The sequence below is a fragment of the Sus scrofa genome, chromosome 1 (assembly GCF_054392235.1).
Source record: "Sus scrofa isolate SSC_HxYL_T2T_F1_AM1 chromosome 1, Sscrofa_HxYL_maternal_Yorkshire_Landrace_v2.0, whole genome shotgun sequence".
In the NCBI taxonomy this organism is placed as follows: Eukaryota; Metazoa; Chordata; class Mammalia; order Artiodactyla; family Suidae; genus Sus; species Sus scrofa.
Genome location: NC_139383.1, coordinates 136,187,917 through 136,209,097, shown reverse-complemented (window position 1 = coordinate 136,209,097; position 21,181 = coordinate 136,187,917). Strand labels below are relative to the sequence as shown.

The following is a 21,181-nucleotide window of genomic DNA, read 5'->3' as shown; positions in this document are numbered from 1 at the left end:
TTGATAAACGAAAAGAGAGGACTGACGTTCGGTGGGGGTGGGAAAGAACTAGTGTCAGGAGGCCGGAACGGTACAAACACTTTCATATTTCAGAGCACTCTTAGAAAAGAAACACCCAGTCAACTTCCTGGAGAAGTCACACAATTAAAGTGCACCGATGTAAACAGGTAATGGATAGCGATCACTCATTTAGTTGGACAGGACAGATCCCTAAATTGACTCCAGGGAACAGAACAGTAGTCTTCACTGGCTGATGTTACAGGGGCTGACTTCAGTGAAATTTGTCCTGAGGAAGTGTCTGGTGCTCTCTTCAGTGTTCTCCTGGGATGCAGCCAAAACATGCAGAGGAAAAGAACCCTACACTCACCAGAGCAGCTGAGGTGGCTTTCCTCCCTCCTCACCTGTCAAACTGTTTTCCAAGGAAGAAGATTAGGAGTCAACTCTACACATAAGGACATATTTTAGTTGGTGAAAATGACCTACAGATAAATAAGCACACAGTCTTAAAATGTGCTCATCATCCCTGCTCAACGATTTTTTAAAATCAAACATTTTTTATTAGGGTATAGCTGATTTACAGTGTTGAGTCAATTTCTGCTGTACAGCATAGTGACCCAGTCATATTCATGTGTGTATGTGTGCGTGTGTGTGTGTGTGTGTATACACATTCTTTTTCTCATTATCTTCCATCATGGTCTATCCCAAGAGAATGAGTATAGTTCCTTGTGCTATATAGTAAGACCTCATTGCTTATCCATTCTAAACGTAATAGTTTTCATTTACCAACCCCAGACTCCCCATCCATCCCACTTCTTCGCTTCTCCCCTTTGGCCACTGGAGATTCTCATACTACGTGAAATAAGTCAGAAAGAGAAGGACAAATACCATACAATATCACTTACATATGGAATCTAAAATATGGCACAAATGAACATAACTATAAAACAGAAATAGACTCAGACATAGAGAAAAGATTTTTTAAAAAAGAAAAAAGTGTTAAAAGGCCATTTGAAACAAATGAAAAATATCACAGTAGGAAGAAGTTCTGGCTGATAAGTGAAGAGGAAATTAACCCTTTTTTGTGAACCAAACAATGAGCAATTAGCCCATCAAAGTACATTTCCAATTTGTACTCAGATATTTGTTTATTTCATTCATATGAAGTTATGACCAAAAATCCTAATGGTTTGAAATGGCCCTAAATACTGAAAGTCACAGATTAGCCTATTTTAAGATAAGCAAGTTGCAATAAATAGGCTGTTCTGTGTGTGTGTACACTCACATATATACATATTCCTCTCAAACATTAGAAAACAGAAGTAGGGAGTTCCTTTGTAGCTCAGCAGTAACAAACCTGACTAGTATCCATGAGGATGTGAGTTGGATCCCTGGTCTTGCTCAGTGGGTCAAGGATCCGGTGTTGCAGTGAGTCGTGGTATAGGTTGCAGATGCGGCTCAGATCCAGGGTTGCTGTGGCTGTGGTGTAGGCCAGAAGCTGTAGCTCCCATTCAGCTCCTAGCCTGGGAACTTGTATATGCTCAGGTGAAGCCGTAAAAAGAAAAAGAAAAAAAAAAAAAAAGGAAGTACTCAATTTTTACCAATACATTTAGAAAGCTAAAAGTGTGGGCCTTCCAAGGGAAACACCTGAGGAAATTCTCAACTGGAGAAAGCGAGGTTAATATATCTTCTCAAAGTCCCTAAAGTGAAAAGTGATCCCTTAGGCAGTCAGAACCCTGAGCTACATAAGGCACAACACTAAAACAGGCTAAGTCCCATTTCTCTTCTACTCTAGTGTTGACAAGAGGTGATTAAATAACGCATAATAGCCAAGGGCTTTTTAAAATGTGCTTGACTACTCTTCATCTATGATGATATAAGCCACATATAACATATATAAATCAAAATCAAACCTGGACATGCATCCCGAAATAAAAAGGTGGTCGTCTGTACAAATTTTTATACTGTAAGCTTACTATGCAGTAGCTAGAACATGATCAACAAATAGAGGAAGAAAACTGGTTAAAACAAACAAAAAAGCTAACACATACATTTTTAACCTCTTATGGGTCCAATTATTCACCTCAAATTAGAGAAGGAAGTGATCCACATACCTGAAATACAAATTTAAGTTAAGAGCAACTGCAGTGTTGGAGGAGCTGACAATCATTATAACATCGAGGTCTTGAGACACTTTCAGTGAAGTAAAGGAAGAAATCGTAGATGGCTCCTGTGGCTGTTCATTACACATATCTTCTTGATGAAGTGCTAAGTCCACATGAGCTACATGTCTGCCATCCACAATGTCAAAAATGTCTTTGAGTAAGAGTTAAAGAAAATGCCAGTCTTAAGTATACCTAACCATTTAAAACACAGGACAAGATAGAGTTACAGACTTTGATGCTCCAACCTTATAGGAATAATAACAGAAGGAAAATGGACACTAACAACCCTGTCACATTAACCAGGTGACTATGAAGTTGGTGAACCAATAAATGATCTGATAGAGAGTTTGCTCAACAATACTTGCTAAATCTCCACCCTGTGCCAGGTCCTGAAACATCTCTAATATTTTCCACTAGTGTTCTACAACAGTGCCGTCCAAAAGAAACATAATGCAAGCCTTATCTGTCATTGTAAATCTCTCAGTAGCCTTATTAAAAAAGTAAAAGGAAGCCAGTGAACCTAATTTTAAGAATTTATTTAACCCAACACATCCAAAATATTATCATCTCTACATGTAATAAATCTTTTAAAAATTGAGGAGTTCCTGCTGTGGCACAGTGGTTTAAGAATCTGACTGCAGGTGCTAAGGTCACTATGGAGGCATGGGTTCAATCCCTGGCCTAGTGCAGTGGGTTACAGGATCTGGCTTTGCTGCAACTGTGGTGTACATTGCAGTTGCTGCTCAGATTCAGTCTCTGGCCTGGAAACTTCCATATGCCTCGGGTGAGGTCATAATTTTTTTTTTTTAATTGTAAAAAATTGAGGTATTTTACATCTTTTTTTCATACAAGTGTTCAAATCTGGTTATTTTAAATTTACAGTCCATCTCAACTTAGACGATGAATTTTCATTGGAAATACCTGGTCTGTATTTAGACTTCAAAAATTAATATTTGAGAACTTGGAACAACCAAAGTTGTTCCAAATATACTCAAAAGCTCTCCAATAACTGAATCAATTCAATTATCAGACTTTAAATCTGATAGTTAAATAAATTAAGAATTCGGTTCTTCAGTCATGCTGGCCAATCTCAAGTGCTCAACAGCAACATATGCCTACTGTGTTGGACAGCACAGTCCTATAACTGTGCTCTGCTGGCAACAAAAATGAAGTTAATCCAATATGCTATAACATTTTTCACAACAGAAATTTTCTTTTTTTCTTTTTTTTTTTTTTGTCTTTTTTAGGGCCAAACCCGAGGCATATGGAGGTTCCCAGGCTAGGAGTCCAATCGGAGCCAGAGCCATAGCAACTCAGGATCCGAGCAGCGTCTGCAATCTACACCACACTCACGGCAAGGCCGGATCCTCAACCCATTGAGCGATGCCAGGGATCGAACCCACAATCTCATGGTTCCTAGTTGGATTAGTTAACCACTGAGCCACGACGGGAACTCCTACAACAGAAATTTTGATACAGGCTATGATATAAGTAAAAGGATGAGCTACTTCTTTGTCTTTTTGTCTTTTCTAGGGCCGCACCCGTGACATATGGAGGTTCCCAGCCTAGGGGTCTAATTAGAGATGCAGCCACCGGCCTACACCAGAGCCACAGCAACTCGGGATCCAAGCCGAATCTGCAAGCTACACCACAGCTTACGGCAATGCGGGATCCTTAACCCACTGAGCGAGGCCAGGGATCAAACCCACAACCTCATGATTCCTAGTCGGTTCTGTTAACCACTGCACCATGACGGGAACTGCAGAAGAACTACTTCTTAAATGCAGAGGTCAAAGTTCCAAAAACATTCAAGGGGTCACTCTTTAAAAAATAATTTTGTTGATGACCTATGAATCTGCTAAATACAAAAAAATCCATGATGCTTTCCAAAAACAAATTAAAAATGGTTATGTAAACTATATTATTGTCTAGCATGATGGAATCATCATTAGAGATAAGAGACATATTACATTCATACATGAAAATGTGTATATCACATCCTAAGCAGTCCTCTAAATCCTTCCTCGGACAAGCACAAAGTAGGTATTTGGTAAGAAGATTCTGAATAAAAAGGTAATGTAGAACACACACAATTTAAAAACAACATTTGGCTGCAGAAGACGATTAAGACTATAAAACCAATGTATACTTATAATCTGAAAAACATTTGAATGGAATATAAAGCAATGTAACTAGTATTTTAAGTTCATGAACATCTTTTTCCCTGAAAGCATTACTGAAAAGCTAACAATTCTACCTATAGTCCAGTCCCTAAACCTAAAAGCCTACAAGGCCCATCTTTATAGGTATTCTCCTCCCCGACCTATAAACACCTTTACCAACAAGGATACAGATCCAGCCTAAACTACTCAAAACAAAAAGAATTCCTCTGCAGAGCTGTGTGTCAATAATCCTGTCCACCGTCTGTGCAGGTAAGGGTAATGTGAAACAGCTGAGTACCCTAATGTCAGCATTTCTTTCAGGAAATATAATGTGTAGGACGATACATTTGTTGATGAATAATAATGATCTGTTACTGTGAAATGACAGAATTCTCAAAGATAATAAAGATATACCTATAAAACAAAAGAATATTGTATCAAACTCATTGGTTATAATTTTACAATTTGTAAATATGATTCTGTTAACATAACACAAACAGGTAAAATAAAAAAGAACAGACATTTGACTAAGCCCAACTCTAGGCAATTATTGATCAAACTCACTTAAGTAAATGGTCATTGGAAAGTAGGTAAGGGGATAAATAAAGATGACCTATGATGTCTCTGTGCCTTCTGTTTATGGCCAGAGTGTGGCAGCACACCAGAAGATTTAAAAAGACTACTAACACACACGACCCCAAAAGAACAATCATAGACTCTTTATAAAAAGGAAAAGACGGAGTCGTGGCACAGTAGTTAACGAATCTGAGTAGGAACCACGAGGTTGCAGGCTCGATCCCTGGCCTTGCTCAGTGGGTTAAGGATCCAGCGTTGTTGTGAGCTGTGGTGTAGGCCGCAGACACGGCTCAGATCCAGCATTGCTGTGGCTCTGGCATAGGATGGCAGCTACAGCTCTGATTGGACCGCTAGCCTGGGAACCTCCATATGCCACAAGTGCCGCCCTAGAAAAGAAAAAAAAAAAAAAAAAAGGAAAAGAAGGAACCTTATAACCAAGGTGGCAAAGATACTACTGCCTTAAAAATAAAGGCCTGACTGCTTTGATTTTTGCTGCCTTCAGCCTTCAGGATGGGATATAGCAAACAGCTCTGTCTCACTCTCACACTGTCCAACAGAAACACAATGTGCGCCACCAAATATGAGCCCACGTGTAATTTTAAATTTTCTAGTAACTGCATTTAAAAAAATAAACAGGTTAAACTGATTTTAATATATATTATTTACCCCATAGTCAAAATATCAGATCAACATGTAATAACTCAAAAACTTTTAAATACTAATTCTTCAAATCTGGAATGTATTTGACATGCAAAGGACATATTAATTCATATTAACTACATTAAGGGCTTAGTAGCCTCATGTAGCTAGGTGCCTACTGTATGGGACAAGGGAGATTATCCCTTTCTGATTTCATCTCTGTAAGAACTTTTCCTGAAATATATAAAATTATATGGATTCAAACATGCTAAAAGACCACTTGCAAATACTTACTGACATTTTGATCTCCAATGAGCTTTTGCAATGTCTCCTCACTATAGCTATACAAAACGGTTGCATCACATCTTCCATCTTTCAAATTAAACTCATAGATGAGCAGTTCATAATTTTCACTAAGAGCAAGCAGTCTGGGCTTGTCTGTTGGTGTCCCACTGTTATGAGAATCCTCCCATACAAACCTAAGGAAAAAGTACAGACTATTTATCATATTCTATACCCACATTAATATTTACCCACAGTGGTGAGGGTAAACGGACAGGACGAGTAGAGAACAACTCTTTAGTTTACCTAATAGCATTTATTCTATATACAACCTAAGGGAATGTAAACTGCCCTAGGATTTCCTGTCCCTTTCCCTTTCCTCCTTTCCCTTCTTCACCTCTTTCCCCGCAGCCTCCTTCACTGAAAAACAAGAATATAGAAGTGGGTGGTAAAAAGGTGGCAAGGAACAAGAAATGGTGGCTGTTTTATTTCTTCATCCTAAATCCTGACAATGACATGTTTAAAGGAATTTGTCATGATCAAGCATAAGTTCCAACCACCAAATACTTGTATTATTTATAAGAGGTGGTGCTAAAAACTAACAAAAAAAATTTTTTTTTTTTTTTTGGTCTTTTTGCCTTTTCTAGGGCCACTCCCGAGACGGGAACTCCCTAACAATATGTTTTGTTCATTTAAATGCTTTCAATGATTTTTTTTTAAAGTGATTATTTATATTCAGAAACTTTGAAGACTTAAATAGCACAGTAAGAAGCTCTGCCCAACAAAAACTTTGTGATAATGGAAGTGTCCTTCATATCTGCACTGTCCAACAGCCACATGTGGCCAGTGAGCACTTGAAAGTGGGTAGTGCAACTGAGAAACTAATAGCTAATGGCTAACATGCTGGACAGGCCATTACAGAATATTTTAAGTATTATAATATCAAAATAGGAGTTCCCGCCGTGGCTCAGTGGTTAACGAACCCAACTAGGAACCATGAGGTTTCGGGTTCGATCCCTGACCTTGCTCAATGGGTTAAGGATCCGGCGTTGCCTTGAGCTGTGATGTAGGTTGCAAACATGGCTCGGATCCCTCGTTGCTGTGGCTCTGGTATAGGCCGGCAGCTGTAGCTCCGATTAGACCCCTAGCCTGAGAACCTCCATATGCCGCGAGTGGGGCCCTAGAAAAGACCAAAAAAAAAAAAAAAAAAACCCAACAACCAATATGGCTAACAAGGATGGAAAAAGACTAATGATGCTACAACTTCAGATTAAATAATGAAATAAAGTTACTCTAAGGAGTTCCCATTATAGCTCAGTGGGTTACCAACAGCTAGAATCCATGAGGATGCAGGTTCAATCCCTGGCCTCGATCAGTGGGTTTAGGATCTGGTGTTGCTGTGAGCTATGGTGTAGGTTGCAGCAGAGGCTCAGATCCCGCATTGCTGTGGCCATGGCGTGGGCCAGCAACTGCAGATCTGATTCAACCCCTAGCTTCAGAAGTTCCATATGTCAAAGGTTTGGCCCTAAAAATACAAAAATAAATAAAGTTACTTTAAAAAAAAAATAAAAGTGCCCCAAATCTAAAAACAATGCAATGGAATGAGATTGAGACCACCATGCTGAAAAAGCTACATCTTTTTAAAAAAGTTTTTTTCTACAGAAGTAGTAAGTTGTTTTTTCTAGAAACAGTGGACTTGGTGGTATTGTTATTATTAGAGAAGAATATTGACACTTTCTATTTGTCTTTATATTTAAATTGATAATGTTTCATAAATAGTCAATTCCTGTTTACTCAGAAAACCTGAAAAATCTCAATGTCAAATACTGAAAAAATTAAACAAATTAAGATATATTTAAAAGACAGAATACTATAAACCCAGTGATATAACTTGCATATAGAACTACACTGACACGTGGAAAAACAAGATTTTCAGTGAAATGACTATAGAGTGTACAGTGATTTCAACAGTATACAAAGGACCTTATATTCCTTGAGAAAATTAGGATGCAAATTCTGCACACTATAAACCTGTCATTATTTCTACCCTTTTAAGTATTTTAACTGAATTAAAATTTAATTCAACTAAAAAAAACTAAAAAGAAGCCCTCTTGATCCTCCCTCACTCTAATTTTATATAATAGTTTATGAAAGCCCCCATTATTTCATATGTGTTCTGCTTATCTTCTATTAGGTTCTCAAACACCTAGAGTTCTTCTGCCTCATTCTTTACAGGGCTGTGGTCATAGGTACTTAACATTGTTCAATAAACTAACTTCCAGTAAGGAAAGCGTTCTTTCCTAGCAATTAGAGATCAGGAATAAGGAAGACAAACATGAAACAGGCTAAAGCATTTACTGATTTTACAAACGAATCTCTACTGTCAGTCACTGTTATAGGATCTGGAGACTCCAGGGTAAGAATCTTCCCTGGCTACTAAGCCGTAAACAGAATATTTCTAACATGTTTTCTGTTATTAGAAAGAGTCCACTAGAAGAGTCAGGAGGTACTCTCGAACTTAATGATGTACAGTGTGGAAAGTAATACATGATTGAAATTATGTCTCTTTTCTCCCAACCATACAACCTCACATAGAAGAACTGTCTCATTACACTTTTTAGGCACTGCTACTAGCTAACGAACAAAAAGCTCATGAGAATCTGTTGAGTGAATGAGTGAGTAGAAAAACTAGGCTCTGTCCTTGAAAAGGGAAAGTCCAAAATGAAGTAAAAGGCCATTTTACAAAACGAAACAAACAGGCTAATTCAAATTACAGAGGATTCCCCCCCTCCACAGCTGACATCTCCAACAGATTTAACAGAAAATGGGCGTGCTGCAAAGCAAGGCGACAATTACTCAACCAGCGCCCAAACAGACCCATTCCAGTTTCTCCGCAGCTGCAGAGGATCAGGATGGTCTCCCACCACTCAAAACCAGAAAGGACCGGGCTGAGACGCCACTTGGGAAGAAAAGGTTCCGAGAAAGAACCAGGCCAGCCTCTGAGGCGTTGCCCTCCGTCGTCATTCCTCTCTCGCTACCTCTAGGACAGGAGGGGAGCAAAGGGGCTAGCCTTGGCTTGGCTTCCCCTGCACGGACAGGCCAGGCCTCAGCACTTACTGCCGAAAAGGGCCGTCCAGGCAGCAGCCGCAGCCGCCCCGGCCGCCCGGAGCCAAGGAAAGCACCTGAAGGGACCCTGCAGCTGTCAGGCTCCCCAGGACCTCCTGTTCTCTGTGCAGCTGCGCCCGGGATCCCAGCCGCCCCGTTGCCTCGGAGGGGACCGACACCAACAACACGGGTAAAACCCGCTCCATGACTTCAGCGTTTCCTGCTGCCTTCTCTGCAGTCATTCTGGGCCCGCTGTTCCTTCCGGTCCCCTGCGCGCAGTTGCTTCCTGCGCATGCGCAGTACAGCCCACCCGCTGTCAGTCTCGTGACTTTTTGGGAAAAAGCAGCGCTGAAATTCCGCCCAGTTACACATCTCTGCCACGCTGCGTTCCACTCCCACCCACTCCAAAAAAGTCGGATCAGTCTTAATATCAAGCTCATTTTTGATGAGAAGTGAGGGCATCCATTAGCTCCCTAAGGAGGCTGCAACAGCTGTTCTCTCTCTGTGGCATTACCCTTTGCCTTCTCACTCCAGCTGCCTCCTGTCTATTGCAGGCTGGTCCCTGCTTCTTCTCTCAGCCTTCCTTACTGAGCTGTTTTTTGCTCACACACTCTGAGTGGTGCAGTGTCCTTGGTAGCTGGACCTATCCATCGTGAGGAAGTTGACATGATGCTGAGATCAAATAACACCCATTGGAGTTCCCGTCATGGCGCAGTGGTTAACGAATCCGACTAGGAACCATGAGATTGCGGGTTCAATCCCTGACCTCCCTCAGTGGGTTTCCATGAGCTGTAGTGTAGGTTACAGATGTGTTTAGGTTCCTGTGTTGCCGTGGCTGTGGCTGGCAATTGTAGCTCTGACTTGACCCCCAGCCTGGGAACCTCCATATATCACAGATGCAGCCCTAAAAAAAAGTAAAAAAAAAAAAAAAAAAATCCTTCCTTTATATACATTGACTACTACCTACGGTCACATTTCTCTACATCCTTTTCACAAGATTGCAAGTTGATCCTTCTTGTAGTCATTCCCTCTTTATTCTCCTCAACTCTTCTATTCAGGCCACCATCTCTACCAAAACGACCCCTCAGGGTCAATGATCTTATTGCCACAACCAATCACCACTTCTCTCTCCTCATTCCTCACTCCTTTCTTAACTCTCTCCTTATTCCTCACTCCATTCTTAAAGCACTTTCTTTCCAACTCCTCTGACACTACTTCCCCGATTTTCTACATATTACCTCCCCTTCAGTCCCCTAGGTTGGCTTTTTTCCCTACATCATCTCTTCCTCTCTCCTAACTTCTAATACAGCCATGTGCTGAGAGCTCCTCCTTTTGTGACTTCATCCTTGAACTTCTCCTTTTAACTCAGGACTTTGTCTTTTTGCCATTTCTTGGGCCGCTCCCATGACATATGGAGGTTCCCAGGCTAGGGGTTGAATCAGAGCTGTAGCCACCGGCCTATCCCAGAGCCACAGCAACTCAGGATCCGTGCCGCATCTGCAACCTACACCACAGCTCATGGCAACGCCAGATCCTTAACCCACTGAGCGAGGCCAGGGATTGAACCCGCAACCTCATGGTTCCTAGTCGGATTCGTTAACTACTGAGCCACAACGGGAACTCCAACTCAGGACTATTCTTGACCTACTTGATACATTTACTTGGATTTCTAACAGGATTCATAGTACCATGTCTAAAATGTTGATTATAACCCTCCCAAATGTATTTTTCTCATTTTTCCCCCACTTCAGTCTTGGCACCCACCATTCACTCCACCTGAGAGTCATCCTGGATGTTTCACTACCACCCATATCCAACCTATTGGTAACGTCTGTCGGCTCTTCCAAAATCTTTTCCAAACTTCTTCTTTGCTTCATGTCCCCACAGCTCTTCAATTCTTGCCCCGATTCAGGAAAAATCAAATAAAAACCTTTCTACACATTTTTTCTCCGCTTTTGCTCCTGTTCCCCTAACAATTCAACGGTCAGACACTCTCAAAACAAAACCACATCATGTCACCTCCCTGTTTAAAATTATGGCTTCCCATCACAATTCCAGATTAAAAAAAAAGTTATAGCTTACAGATGTGTACCCTGCCCACCTCGCTCCTACCTCATCACCCACCCACCTTATCTGTATACTTCAGCCACACTTTCCTTCTTTCTTTTCCCAAAATACATTCAGGTCATTCCCACTTTGGGGGCTTTGTGCCCACTAGTGCCTCTGCATGGAATACTCATCATTTCTTCCAGCTTAACTGTAACCTCTACTGACAGGCCTTCTATTCCACTCCAGTCACTCATCATCCAGTTTTGTTTTCACCATGGTATTTATCACTACTTGATGTCTCGTCTTCCATTAGTCCCTCTCCAACCAGAATGTAAGCTTCAGAAGAGCAGGGGCTTTTCCTTGGTCACCATGTTACACCACCCCCTAAAAGGGTACCTGGTTCATGAAAGGAACTTTTGTTGTTGTTGTTGTTGTTAATGACAATAACACAATGGCAAAAATACACAGAAAAAAGGAACTCTTTTTGTGTTTGTTGATGACTTCATGACCTTGTGTCTCAAAGGAAACCAAACATTTCACATCTCAAGGAAGGTACTTTTATGCAACCCTCTTAGCTCAGCTAGGGCTACTTATTAAACAACAGCAACACAGGAACAGTTTCCAAGGTCAGACTATTGTTAGACATAACAAGGACTTGTCCCTTACATTAAGGACAATTGTGAAGCTTCACACATAAGAAAATGGTTTTCATTACATCTCTTTACTTACAAAAATGCTGCAACACATCATTCTATTATTGTTTTAATTATACCTCATTTTGCCATGCCATTTTAGGCACATAGTTCAGATTTTTGAAGAAAGGCATGAGATACTGCTTTGGGCAGAGACCTCCAATACATCAAGACAGAACTGTCCTCAGACTCTCTGGATCCCTGCTGGCATAACCCCTACATAGCTAGTGTCCAATGATTAAACTCTTCCCACATATACATATTCCAGAACAATCTCATCAGTAGGTCAAGGCAAACCTATAAAGAGAAGAGGTGTTAACTCCCAACAATTCAGTTTTCTGAAGTAATTGTGTGATGGGATTACTATCTGTCTCTTTCCAGCAGATGATGTTATAAGGAGAAATGACCTACATGTGCTTCGTGCGTTTACATCTAGAAAAGTTATCTTCAAATATTTCTTGAATGAACAGTTCAGTTTCTCAAATTAATTCTTGCCCGCAAATAGCTTGGAGTGACAAATGACCAAAGCACTTGGGAATAAACTCAAAGATTGGCCTGCAGGACATAGGGACCTAACCTGGAGCAGACTCATCAGTCTGTAAATACCAATGTCTAGAAATAATTCTGAAAGCAAGTTATCCTCCCTACTCTTGCTTTAAAAGCAGTAGAGAAGCGACAGGACCTATTTAGGGCTTAAACAAGGGGCTATGACCTTGTTTCCACAGTAACTTACTTCATCCTAGCTTCCAGCTGCTGGACCAACTGTTTGTCCACGTGGTGACAGAACAGGGGAAGGAGGTTGCTGGAGAAAGCCAGGGGTTCTGCCAGAGAGGCTGTGGGCATCTGGGCTATCTCCCAGGCAGTGAGAACCACCATGTCTGTCCTGGAGCCCAGACAAAAAGAAATATATCAGCATCTTTCTATTGATGCAGGAAATATGCTCAAGACCCACGTTTCTTACTATCCTTCTACCACTGCTTGCTATCACCCCCTGTACCTGCAGCAGATAAGAGACAACATCTGCATGTTTGGTATGTGCCAGGCAGTGCTTAGTGCTTTACCCATCTTTCATCTCGTTTAGCCTTTACACCTCTTTAGATCTCCTTAGATCCCTAGTTTGTAGGTGAGGAAACAGACTAAGAAAAGTGAAGTAAGGTACCCAATGTTATGTTGCTGGTAAGTGACAGAGGCAGAATACAAACATTGGGCTGTCTGGCTCTTAAAGCTTGTTCTCTGATTACTACCTTACACTGTGTCTGCTGAGGAATAGCAGTCTAGGGCACTATAGAAAAAGGAAAACAAGCAGAACAGCTACAGCTCTGCTAGTCTTCCCTTCTCTGTCCAACCTCCTCCCCTATGCCTGAATGCAGACCTCAGGAGACAACTCACCTGGCTCAGCCTACACATCCCAGGGGTACTGAGGGTGTTTTCCAGACCTTTATGATCTTACCAAGCTGTACGGCCACTGTTGGGTTCCTCTAAGGAAGAATCCAGGGATACCAGCTGCTCCCCATGACTCAGCAGAGTGTAGAGCAAAGATATTCCAAACTGCAAGTGTTAAAGTGTCCAGGGTAAAAAGGGTCCACCTGAGGCTTTCAGAGCTTCCCTAGCTCTACTGTTTCCCAATGAAAAGGGCAGATTCACAGGGACACATGGAATCCGACACCTATATAACCCATCAAGTTCTCACTGGCTGCCTGAGAAATTTGAGCTCTTTCCAAGGAAATCACTGCTGTGATTGTACCAAAAGGGTTCTCCAGGCAGGGAGTTGATTAAATGCACTTGTGATCTCCAACCCCCAGGGTCAGAGACTGTAGATCAGTGACAGACCCAGGAGGTGGATGCAGTAGGCTGTGGACCCATTTTAAGAGGCGTTGCTTTAGGCAAAGTCTTCCAAAAGGGTTCACAAGACAACCCAATGGGGTTTTACAAGATATGAAACATACACATTGGAGCCCCATCTTGATTTTATTATGTACCTAATATAAGCATAGTGTTCCTTGTAGGTGATTTTTTTTTAATTTTTCATTTTATTTTATTTTATTGCCCTTTTGCCTTTTCTAGGGCCGCTTCTGCGGCATTTGGAGATTCCCAGGCTAGGGGTCAAATCGGAGCCGTAGCCACCAGCCTACGCCAGAGCCACAGCAACGTGGGATCTGAGCCGTGTCTGCAACCTACACCACAGCTCACGGAAATGCCGGATCCCCAACCCACTGAGCAAGGCCAGGGAACCTCATGGTTCCTAGTCAGATTCGTTAACCACTGCGCCACGACAGTAACTTCCCATGTAGGTGATTTATAAACACACACGGAGGTGGTATGGTTCAGAATATTTCTCAGTAAAAAGGATTTACTATCAAAAAGGTTTGTTGACATCTACTCTAGATACGACAGCAGCACGGCATCACAGAGGTGTTGAAAAAGCAGAGCATGGGCCCCACTCCAGAGAGCACCTGTTGAAAGACAGGGGCCTCCCAGATGTGTTACCTGATTCTGAAGCACCACAGTGACCGGCCGCTCTGAGCAGCCAGGTGGTAGCTCCATGAGGCCCTGAAGTCCTTGGAGGAGTTCTTGGAATGTCAAGTGACTGATACATTTGCTCAGAGGGTTGAATAACAGTTGCAAGGCCTGCAAGAAGGTCAGAAATTACCTCTCTCAGACTCATGATAACTTCACCTCCAGCCTCTTTCCTTGCTGACCTTCCTCTAACCCCTTCCTCATTAGGTTACTTACCAGACACCACACTCCGGTGTCTCCATCCCTAACACCGGTCCTTCAGTTCCCACTCGTTCTAGGATGCCTTCCCCTAAGCTAAGTACTGTGGGGCTCAGCACTTAACACGGAGCTTGATCTTCTCAATCATCTAGAGCTCACTCATACCTATGCAACTGTATAGCAATGGGTTCTCCTTGGCTCATTGTGCCTGAAGGTGATCAGCTGTTCCTGCGATGGTTTGTTCTGTAATTCCCTCCCCTACCAAGTATTCTTTCTGGCTTCTTTAGGGTTGCAGAGAGGAGTAAGAGAAGAAACAGCCTGGAGGAAGAAACACCCCTAACCCGTCCACAAAACCCTCCTTTCCTCCACTCAATGCCACAGTACCTGATCAGCCACATCCCTCCTGACCAGGAAAGGCAGATGGCGGGTGATGGTCAGAAGAAGGCTGACAGCTCGATCTTGGGGCAGGAAGGGGAGCAGCCGGGCCACTAGGGCTTTGCCTTTCCTGATGGAGAGCACCTGGAGGAAGCCATCTGCTGCTTCCCTACAGATGACAGAGGGGAGCATTGCAAGACTCTACAGAGCAAAGTTCTACATGCCAGAAGGAGAGGCAGAAACTATTGTCTTTTTGGCGCCCCCAAGACAGAAGGAAGTTCCCGGGCCAGGGAGCAAACCTGAGTTATAGCAGTGACAATGCCTAACTTTTAAGCCATAGGCCACCAGGGAACTCCTTAGCCTTTCCTTCCTGGGCCCAGGTGTGACCCTCTCACACTTACTCCAGATCATTCTGCTCATGGGTCTTTAAGGCCTGGAAGAGCTTCTCAGCCTGGTTGCTCTGCTGCTCAGGGTCACAGGGCTGTGAAGTCACATCCTTCTGGCCCTCTTCTATCTCTAGTAACTGAAGGAACATCTGGGAATTTGAGCATGGGGAGAGAGGTAGAAGGGGTCAAGGTGAGTATATGCTATTCTCAAGGGAGGTAAGGAACTCAGCACTAAGGCTGACCTCTTACCTTCTCAATCCGGTACAACACCTGAAGCCTCTGACTTCCTGCGGCTCCTGTCTCCTAGAGAAAGTCCCTGGCTGTAAGCCACACCTCTGCAGCAGCCCCCCAAGCCTACACCAGCTAGAAAATGAGCTGGAAAGGCTAGACTACTCAGTCTGACACCTCTTCTTCCTCACCTTAGGTCACAGTCTGAACTCAAACCTAAATGCTCTAGGCCTCGCTCCAAAACGGGAGAGAGAAAAGGCTGCAGGAAGAAAACACTCCTACCTGCTCTTGAGTTCCGTGGGGCACAGCATCAATAGCTCGGCGAGGGCTGAAACACGTCGAAACAGCTACCTGACCCAGGGAACCCTTGATTCGAACCACTACACAAAAGAAGCCAGGCAGTCACATGGCCTCTTCTTTCCACCTCTGGCCACCCAGATGGCCTGTCCAACCCGGCAGCTCAGCCCCAGTCCTACCTGACTCATAGGTTTCAGCCTTCTGAATATAAGGTGTGACCAGCTTGAGGGACTCAACCTTGGTCTTCCGCCCAAACCGCTCTTCCTCTGCCTGCTTCTTCTCTAGTTTCTGATAATATTCCTGAGAGTCCATGGAAGAGATGTGTCCACACTCATCTGTGGAACTTGGAGTAAGGTTCTCCAGTGCATCCTCCTAACACACCTTTGCCAAGAGCGTTCATTCCAGAAATGCTCCTGGCACCTTAGGCCCCTTCTAGCAGCCATGCTAAAGCATCTTAGGCACCCTGGGCCTCATGGCATGTATCTTGGCATCCCCATCCTAAGGACTTGAAGAGGTAGTATCAGATCTGATGCAAAGGCAGAGAGCAAAGCAGGGAGCCAGGATGCCAACGTGTCCCAGTGTCTGCAACCTTCCTGCATTCATTATACCATGTTACACATGAGACACCCCTACCCTCTCCCTCCCTGTTTTAGTTTGCTGAGCCTACCTGTGCTCTCTGAAATCAGACTTATCTGGTAGCACAAAGACCATTAGCAGCTTGAAGCACAAAGAAAGTATTCCTGTCAATTGGCATCTAGGACAGTTCTACACCTGTTAAGTTTTTGGTTTTTTTTTTTTTTTCCTTTTTTCTTTTTTCTTTTTTTTTCTTCGGGCTGCACCTTGCAACACCTTGATGTGGGATCTCAGCTCCCAGAGCAGGGATTGCCAGGCTGCAGTGGTGAATGTGCAGAATCTTACCAATAGACCGCCAGGGAACTCCCAGAAGGAGAAGAGTTTGGAAGCCTGGTGCAAACAAAGGAAGAAACTACTATCCAGAAGAAGGAGCTAAAAGGTGGGAACCTTGACAGGGGCCTCTGGAGTTGAATGTAGGCAATTCATAAACTCATGGACAAAGGGCAGATAGGAAGCAGGCAGAAAGGAGTCCCAAAGCCTGCCAGCATGTGTTCAAGAAATTTGAACCCCACCGCTTATTACTTCTTTTGTGTTTTAGATCTTAAAAAGTAAAAGTAGATGGATATTTAAAACAAGTCATTTCCAAGACAAACCAAAGTGTACCCACATGAGAAAGTCCTCATTTGAAGACTGAAGAGGGGAAATGCCTGGCAAAGGATGGAGACAAAAACCTCAGAGTGTGTTTGGGGAATCATAAATAATCCCATTTGGCTGAAATGTAGGAGTAGAAGAGGAAGGAGTTTGGAAATCAGCTGTAGAAATACAGCCCCCATCTGTTAGCAATCATCTCTCCCACCTGAAGGCACATGGCCCTGGTGAGCTGAAGGGAGAATCTCTGAGGACGCATGAAGTCAGGCCCACTTGATCCCAAGATCAGAGGTTGTGCAGGGCCCCTGGGCTCACCTGGTAGTAATAGTCATCCAGGCGGGGGTTCTCACTCTGCAGCTGAACCATCTGCACTTTTACCACCCAGTCCTTCTCTTTTTGGCTCATGAGGTTAGCATAAGGGTCTGGCTGCTGAGACCAAGGCTCCTTGGCTGGGGAACTTCAAGCCAGGCCAAGTGTCCTGTTAGAATTTAAACCCCTCCAACAGCAAACTCTCCAAGAAGTGGTGAGCAGGGAGCAGGATGTCAAGAAGGATGGGAGGGAGTGCAGAGGTGGGCCACTGTATGGGAGGCTTTGCTGGCAGGGCTATGGGGAAGGCATCCCAGAAGAAGGAACAAGGGAACTCAGCATGCAGGGGGCTCCCCCAAACCCTAATTCTCCTCTAAGCTTTACCTTGGTGGTTGACTAGATTGCTGCTGCTTCAAGATCCGCTGGTGCTGAGGGTGGAGCTGGGTCAGATGACTGGGAAAACTTAGAGAGAAACATGGGCTGTGTGGGAGGGTGCGCTCAGCCTCCCACCTACCCCACCTTCATCTCTTTAGCCTCTGGGAACCTTGCTGGACATCTGTGGGACCCTACCTGCTCATGGGCCTGTCCAACACCAGCCTCGTGAAGCATCACTGTCCTAGCTCAGCAGGGCCTTCCCCTCTCTAGCACATGTTTCCCTGAAACTTGACTGCAAGAAATCCTGACACACAGAAAACCATTTGGCCTGGAGATCAGGACTTCTGAGTCCTAGTCTAAGTTCTGCCATGCCAGCTGACCTCAGATTAGTCCCTGGGCTTCCATGTCCTCTGTGAGGTGAAGGGATTGGACTTTACCTCACACCTATCTCAGTGAGTTTCTCTAAGTATTTCTGGTGGCGGCTGGAAGAGTGGTAGTCACGTCTCCTCTGCCACTACCTCCCGAGACTTCTGGAGAAGAGCTCAGCTCATTCTGGACTTTGGGGGCCAGTACCTGAGCCTAAGGGGCCACGAGGTCGATGGGCTGCCGAGGAGAGGTGGGTCTGGCGAGGGCAGTGGAGGTCCAAAGTACTTGGTGGGAGAGCTGGCACTGGGAAAGGCAGGCTGGAAGGGAAGTGGCACCAGGTAGTCCGGAGTCTGGGAGAGGAATTTAGGGTCTGGGAGAAGGGCATCTCTGCCAAGAGAAGTCTGCTTTTGTGCTGACTGCCTTTCTGCCCCTCTACCCTCACCTGCCTTTTCCTTCAAGAACCTCACCTAACGTTTTGCTGTCCTGAGGCCCCTGGTGAGGGCACCAGACCTGGATCTTGCTCTCACTTCCAAAAGGTGTGTCACATCCCAGGGAGCATCTCCTCAGTCCCTAACCAAGTGGGGGCCTGTGTTTTCCTACTGTGTGTGGGTCAACTCCCCTCCCTTTCCACCAGGTCTTATCTCAGACCTTGTCTTCAGCCACTGGGGCAAAACTCATGTGTCTCTTTTGGGACTCGTCTGGAGCCCTCCTCGGCCACAAATCCCTGGGCCCTGTGGTGCTCATGTGTTGAGATATCCTCAAAGATGGAAGTAGGATCTAGTCTGTCCTTTTCTTAGGAAGGCCTGCTGTCCCAGGATCACCTCTGTTGTTTACCGAGTTTCTCTGCATGATGGGAGACTCCCTACTTCCATACCCACACCTTGCTTTGGGTGCTAAATCTCCAGAGGGAGGTCAAGAGCAGACTGCATGTCATCTTAAGAAGGGTCAGGCTGCATACCACTCTTCAGCACCCAGTCTTTCTCTCACACAGGGTGCAGACTGGATTGACTCACCTGCCACTGAAAGTGCAAGGAGGCAGGTGACATCCCCAGGACACCAGAGGCCTTGATTCCAGGGGAGCTGAGAAGACCTTTCTGGAATGGGAGGGAGGAAAACCCAGGCTCCAATGAGCCCCTGTGGCATCTCCTCCATTCACCTGTGTTGGTGGGGGGAGGGAAGCAGCAAGACCAAGCATCTCCAATACCCAGGACCGAGGCAGCCTGGCTTTCCCTCAGATTCAATTAACAGGGTCAGGACCCTCTCCTTCCACTGAAGGGAAGCAAGGCTGGCCTCTTAAAATTTAAGTTGAAGCAGGGTCTGAGTAAGTCCATTTCTACCTGGGAATCTTTGCGTTTCTTCCCCTGCTGTAGGAATCCAAGGGAATAATTACCAGACATGGACTGCAAAGACACATGGGCCCAGAACCAAAGATGACTCGCTTTCCTCACCAAGAGCAGGGCCAGCATCTCTGGGTGATGCACAGCCTGCTAGGACCTGGATTCGAGGTGAGGGCAGCAATAGAAACTAAGCAGGAGACAGAAAGCAAGAAGGAGGGTAAGGAGAGCCTCTCTCTGGGCTTCAAGCCTGAAATAGAAACTGTTCATCCAGAAGCCGGTAGAAAGTGGTGGGGAAGAGGAGAGGGGTGGGTAGCTACAGCCAGCTGTCCCCTGCTGCCATGGTACCTGGGTGTTATGGACAGCGCTGAGGACAGCTGGATCTCCAAGGTCATTCTCTCCTTCCTCCTCCTCCACTTCCTCCTCCTCCTCGAGGTCTGAGGCAAGATCTGGATCCTGTTTCTCCTCCTTCTTCTCGTCTTCATTTGGTTCCTCTTTCTCCAAATGGGAGGCAGAAACCAATTCTACCTCAAGAGCCAAGGGGCCATAGGCCCTGCCTGGGCCTCGCTTTATGTGGGGGCCTGAGGAGGAAGTAGACTGGGCTTCAGTTTCAAGGAGTCTGGTCTAGAGAGGAAGCTTCTTTGTAGCACTTCTGTTCACAAGCCCTTTCCAGCACTCACTTCAAACATAGGCACCAGTTCTCAGAGTTTAACTCAGCCTCGCTACCCCAGGGGGCCCCTAACCACCCCCAACCAGAGCACAGGGAACCCGGCAGGTGCCAATCCCCTTCTCTGTCTGCACCCCCTCTTCCACTCTCTCATTGGTACCACCACAGGCTCCACCTGCTCACCCCACTCACAGCCCTTTTCAGGCCTCTCTAATCAAAAAAGTTCCAGCTGTCCCAACTCAGGGCAACTTAACCCTAGACTACCATGTGTTTTACATATATATGTTCATTTAACTCTCACAACAACCATACAAGGTTGGTATTAATTCTTTCTCTCTGAAGGTGAGGAAAACAAGGCCCATAAAAGTGATCTCAGTCACTTCACTCAGCATCATGTAGCTAATAACGAAAAAAACTTGCAATCTGGATCCCAAAGCCATGTCTATCCCGAGAACCAGACCGGCAAACCTCCTCATTCCTGGGCTTTGAATCAGATAACACAGCCACTTGGTGATACTACCTTGAAGGTATTTCATCCTTGCAGGCTGGAGGACGTGCTCCATGGCTGTTTCCTCTGGTGAGAGAGCACTGCTAGCCTCTGGAAGGTCAACCTGGGACAGAAAGAGACCCAGAGACCCTGTTCTCACCCAAACCGCCAATGTCTCTCTCCAGTAAGGATGTCAGAGGAGTTTTGGCTCTGATCTAAAGGGGCAGGATCCCTGGCTCTCAGAGTGCCCCAAACCCCCACCCTCTGACCTCATTAGCTCATCTCTAAGAAGCTGTCCTGCAAAGGACAGCAGAAATGAGTAACCAGGATGGGAGTGGAGAAGAAGCACTTCCACAGTCACCTCCAGCCTGAATCTGTGCACAGTGAGGGGGCTCACAGCTGCCTGGTTGCAAACACCCACCCCAGGACTGTGACTGTCCCTCCTGCCCAGTTTACCCCCTGGCAGCCTGGGCTGAAGCAGGCTTGCCGCCCCTGCCTTTAAAATTCCCAGCCCCTCCCCTGCTCCTGTTAAAGGGCCAGCATCCCCAACATCTTGGTAGAAATGTCAGAACAGAATCTTAGGATTAAAAAAAAAACCTTGAAAGGGCAAGAGGATTAAAGTGCATTTTTAACCTTCCAGGGTTGTGAGTTCAGCTTATTGAGATCGATATTTGGGGACAGATGTCTTAAAAGAGGGTCCCTGTTTTCCACACTCTTAATAGGAATTATGTGAGGGTCTGTTCTCTTTATTCCTAAA

General features: G+C 44.8%; 2 protein-coding genes across 27 annotated transcripts in view; both read right to left on the bottom strand.

Annotated features, from left to right (window-relative positions):
- SPG11 (SPG11 vesicle trafficking associated, spatacsin) overlaps positions 1 to 9,186 on the bottom strand; it is a 95,856-nt gene extending 86,670 nt beyond the window's left edge. For 4 of the 13 annotated variants that reach the window (XR_014827710.1, XR_014827744.1, XM_084996845.1 and 1 more), the window contains exons 1-4: positions 8,939 to 9,171; positions 5,834 to 6,018; positions 4,514 to 4,738; positions 2,112 to 2,313 (exon numbers count right to left, since the gene is read on the bottom strand). Coding sequence is in view for 4 of the 13 variants with exons in the window: in XM_084996728.1 (XP_084852854.1) it covers positions 2,112 to 2,313; positions 4,514 to 4,738; positions 5,834 to 6,018; positions 8,939 to 9,168 (842 nt within the window). In the remaining 9 variants the exon portion in view is untranslated. Of the gene's footprint in view, positions 1 to 1,354; positions 2,314 to 4,513; positions 4,739 to 5,833; positions 6,019 to 8,938 lie in introns of all 13 variants that reach the window. The other 9 variants (XR_014828005.1, XM_084996933.1, XM_084996809.1 and 6 more) reach the window with 6 other exon arrangements.
- A 2,403-nt stretch (positions 9,187 to 11,589) lies between these two features.
- PATL2 (PAT1 homolog 2) lies at positions 11,590 to 20,918 on the bottom strand. Of its 14 annotated transcripts, none has more exons than XM_084996172.1 (16): positions 20,881 to 20,918; positions 20,458 to 20,548; positions 19,619 to 19,851; positions 18,950 to 19,030; positions 18,144 to 18,253; positions 17,580 to 17,657; positions 17,205 to 17,346; positions 15,848 to 15,968; positions 15,654 to 15,751; positions 15,393 to 15,446; positions 15,159 to 15,292; positions 14,767 to 14,926; positions 14,155 to 14,295; positions 13,118 to 13,215; positions 12,401 to 12,550; positions 11,590 to 11,964 (listed from the first exon to the last, which is right to left on the bottom strand). In XM_084996172.1, exons 2-16 carry the CDS (start codon positions 20,498 to 20,500, stop codon positions 11,946 to 11,948), a joined length of 1,662 nt encoding a protein of 553 aa, XP_084852298.1. In that variant the 5' UTR covers positions 20,501 to 20,548; positions 20,881 to 20,918; the 3' UTR covers positions 11,590 to 11,945. The 14 variants fall into 14 exon arrangements, with proteins under 14 accessions (XP_084852298.1, XP_084852162.1, XP_084852356.1 ...); XM_084996036.1 differs by having other exon boundaries at positions 20,786 to 20,898; XM_084996230.1 differs by having other exon boundaries at positions 15,159 to 15,280; positions 20,786 to 20,898.
- Between the last annotated feature and the right edge of the window lie 263 nt (positions 20,919 to 21,181).

What these genes read in the sequence shown, in the direction of transcription:
- PATL2 (XM_084995795.1), bottom strand. Translation starts at nt 20,500, where the DNA reads ATGGAGCACGTCCTCCAGCCTGCAAGGATGAAATACCTTCAAG. An exon ending in TGTTGTACCGGATTGAGAAG is followed by an intron (nt 15,293 to 15,392) that starts GTAAGAGGTCAG and finishes TCAAATTCCCAG; the next exon opens with ATGTTCCTTCAGTTACTAGA. An exon ending in AACAGTGGCCGTACAGCTTG is followed by an intron (nt 12,551 to 13,117) that starts GTAAGATCATAA and finishes TCTGGGCTCCAG; the next exon opens with GACAGACATGGTGGTTCTCA.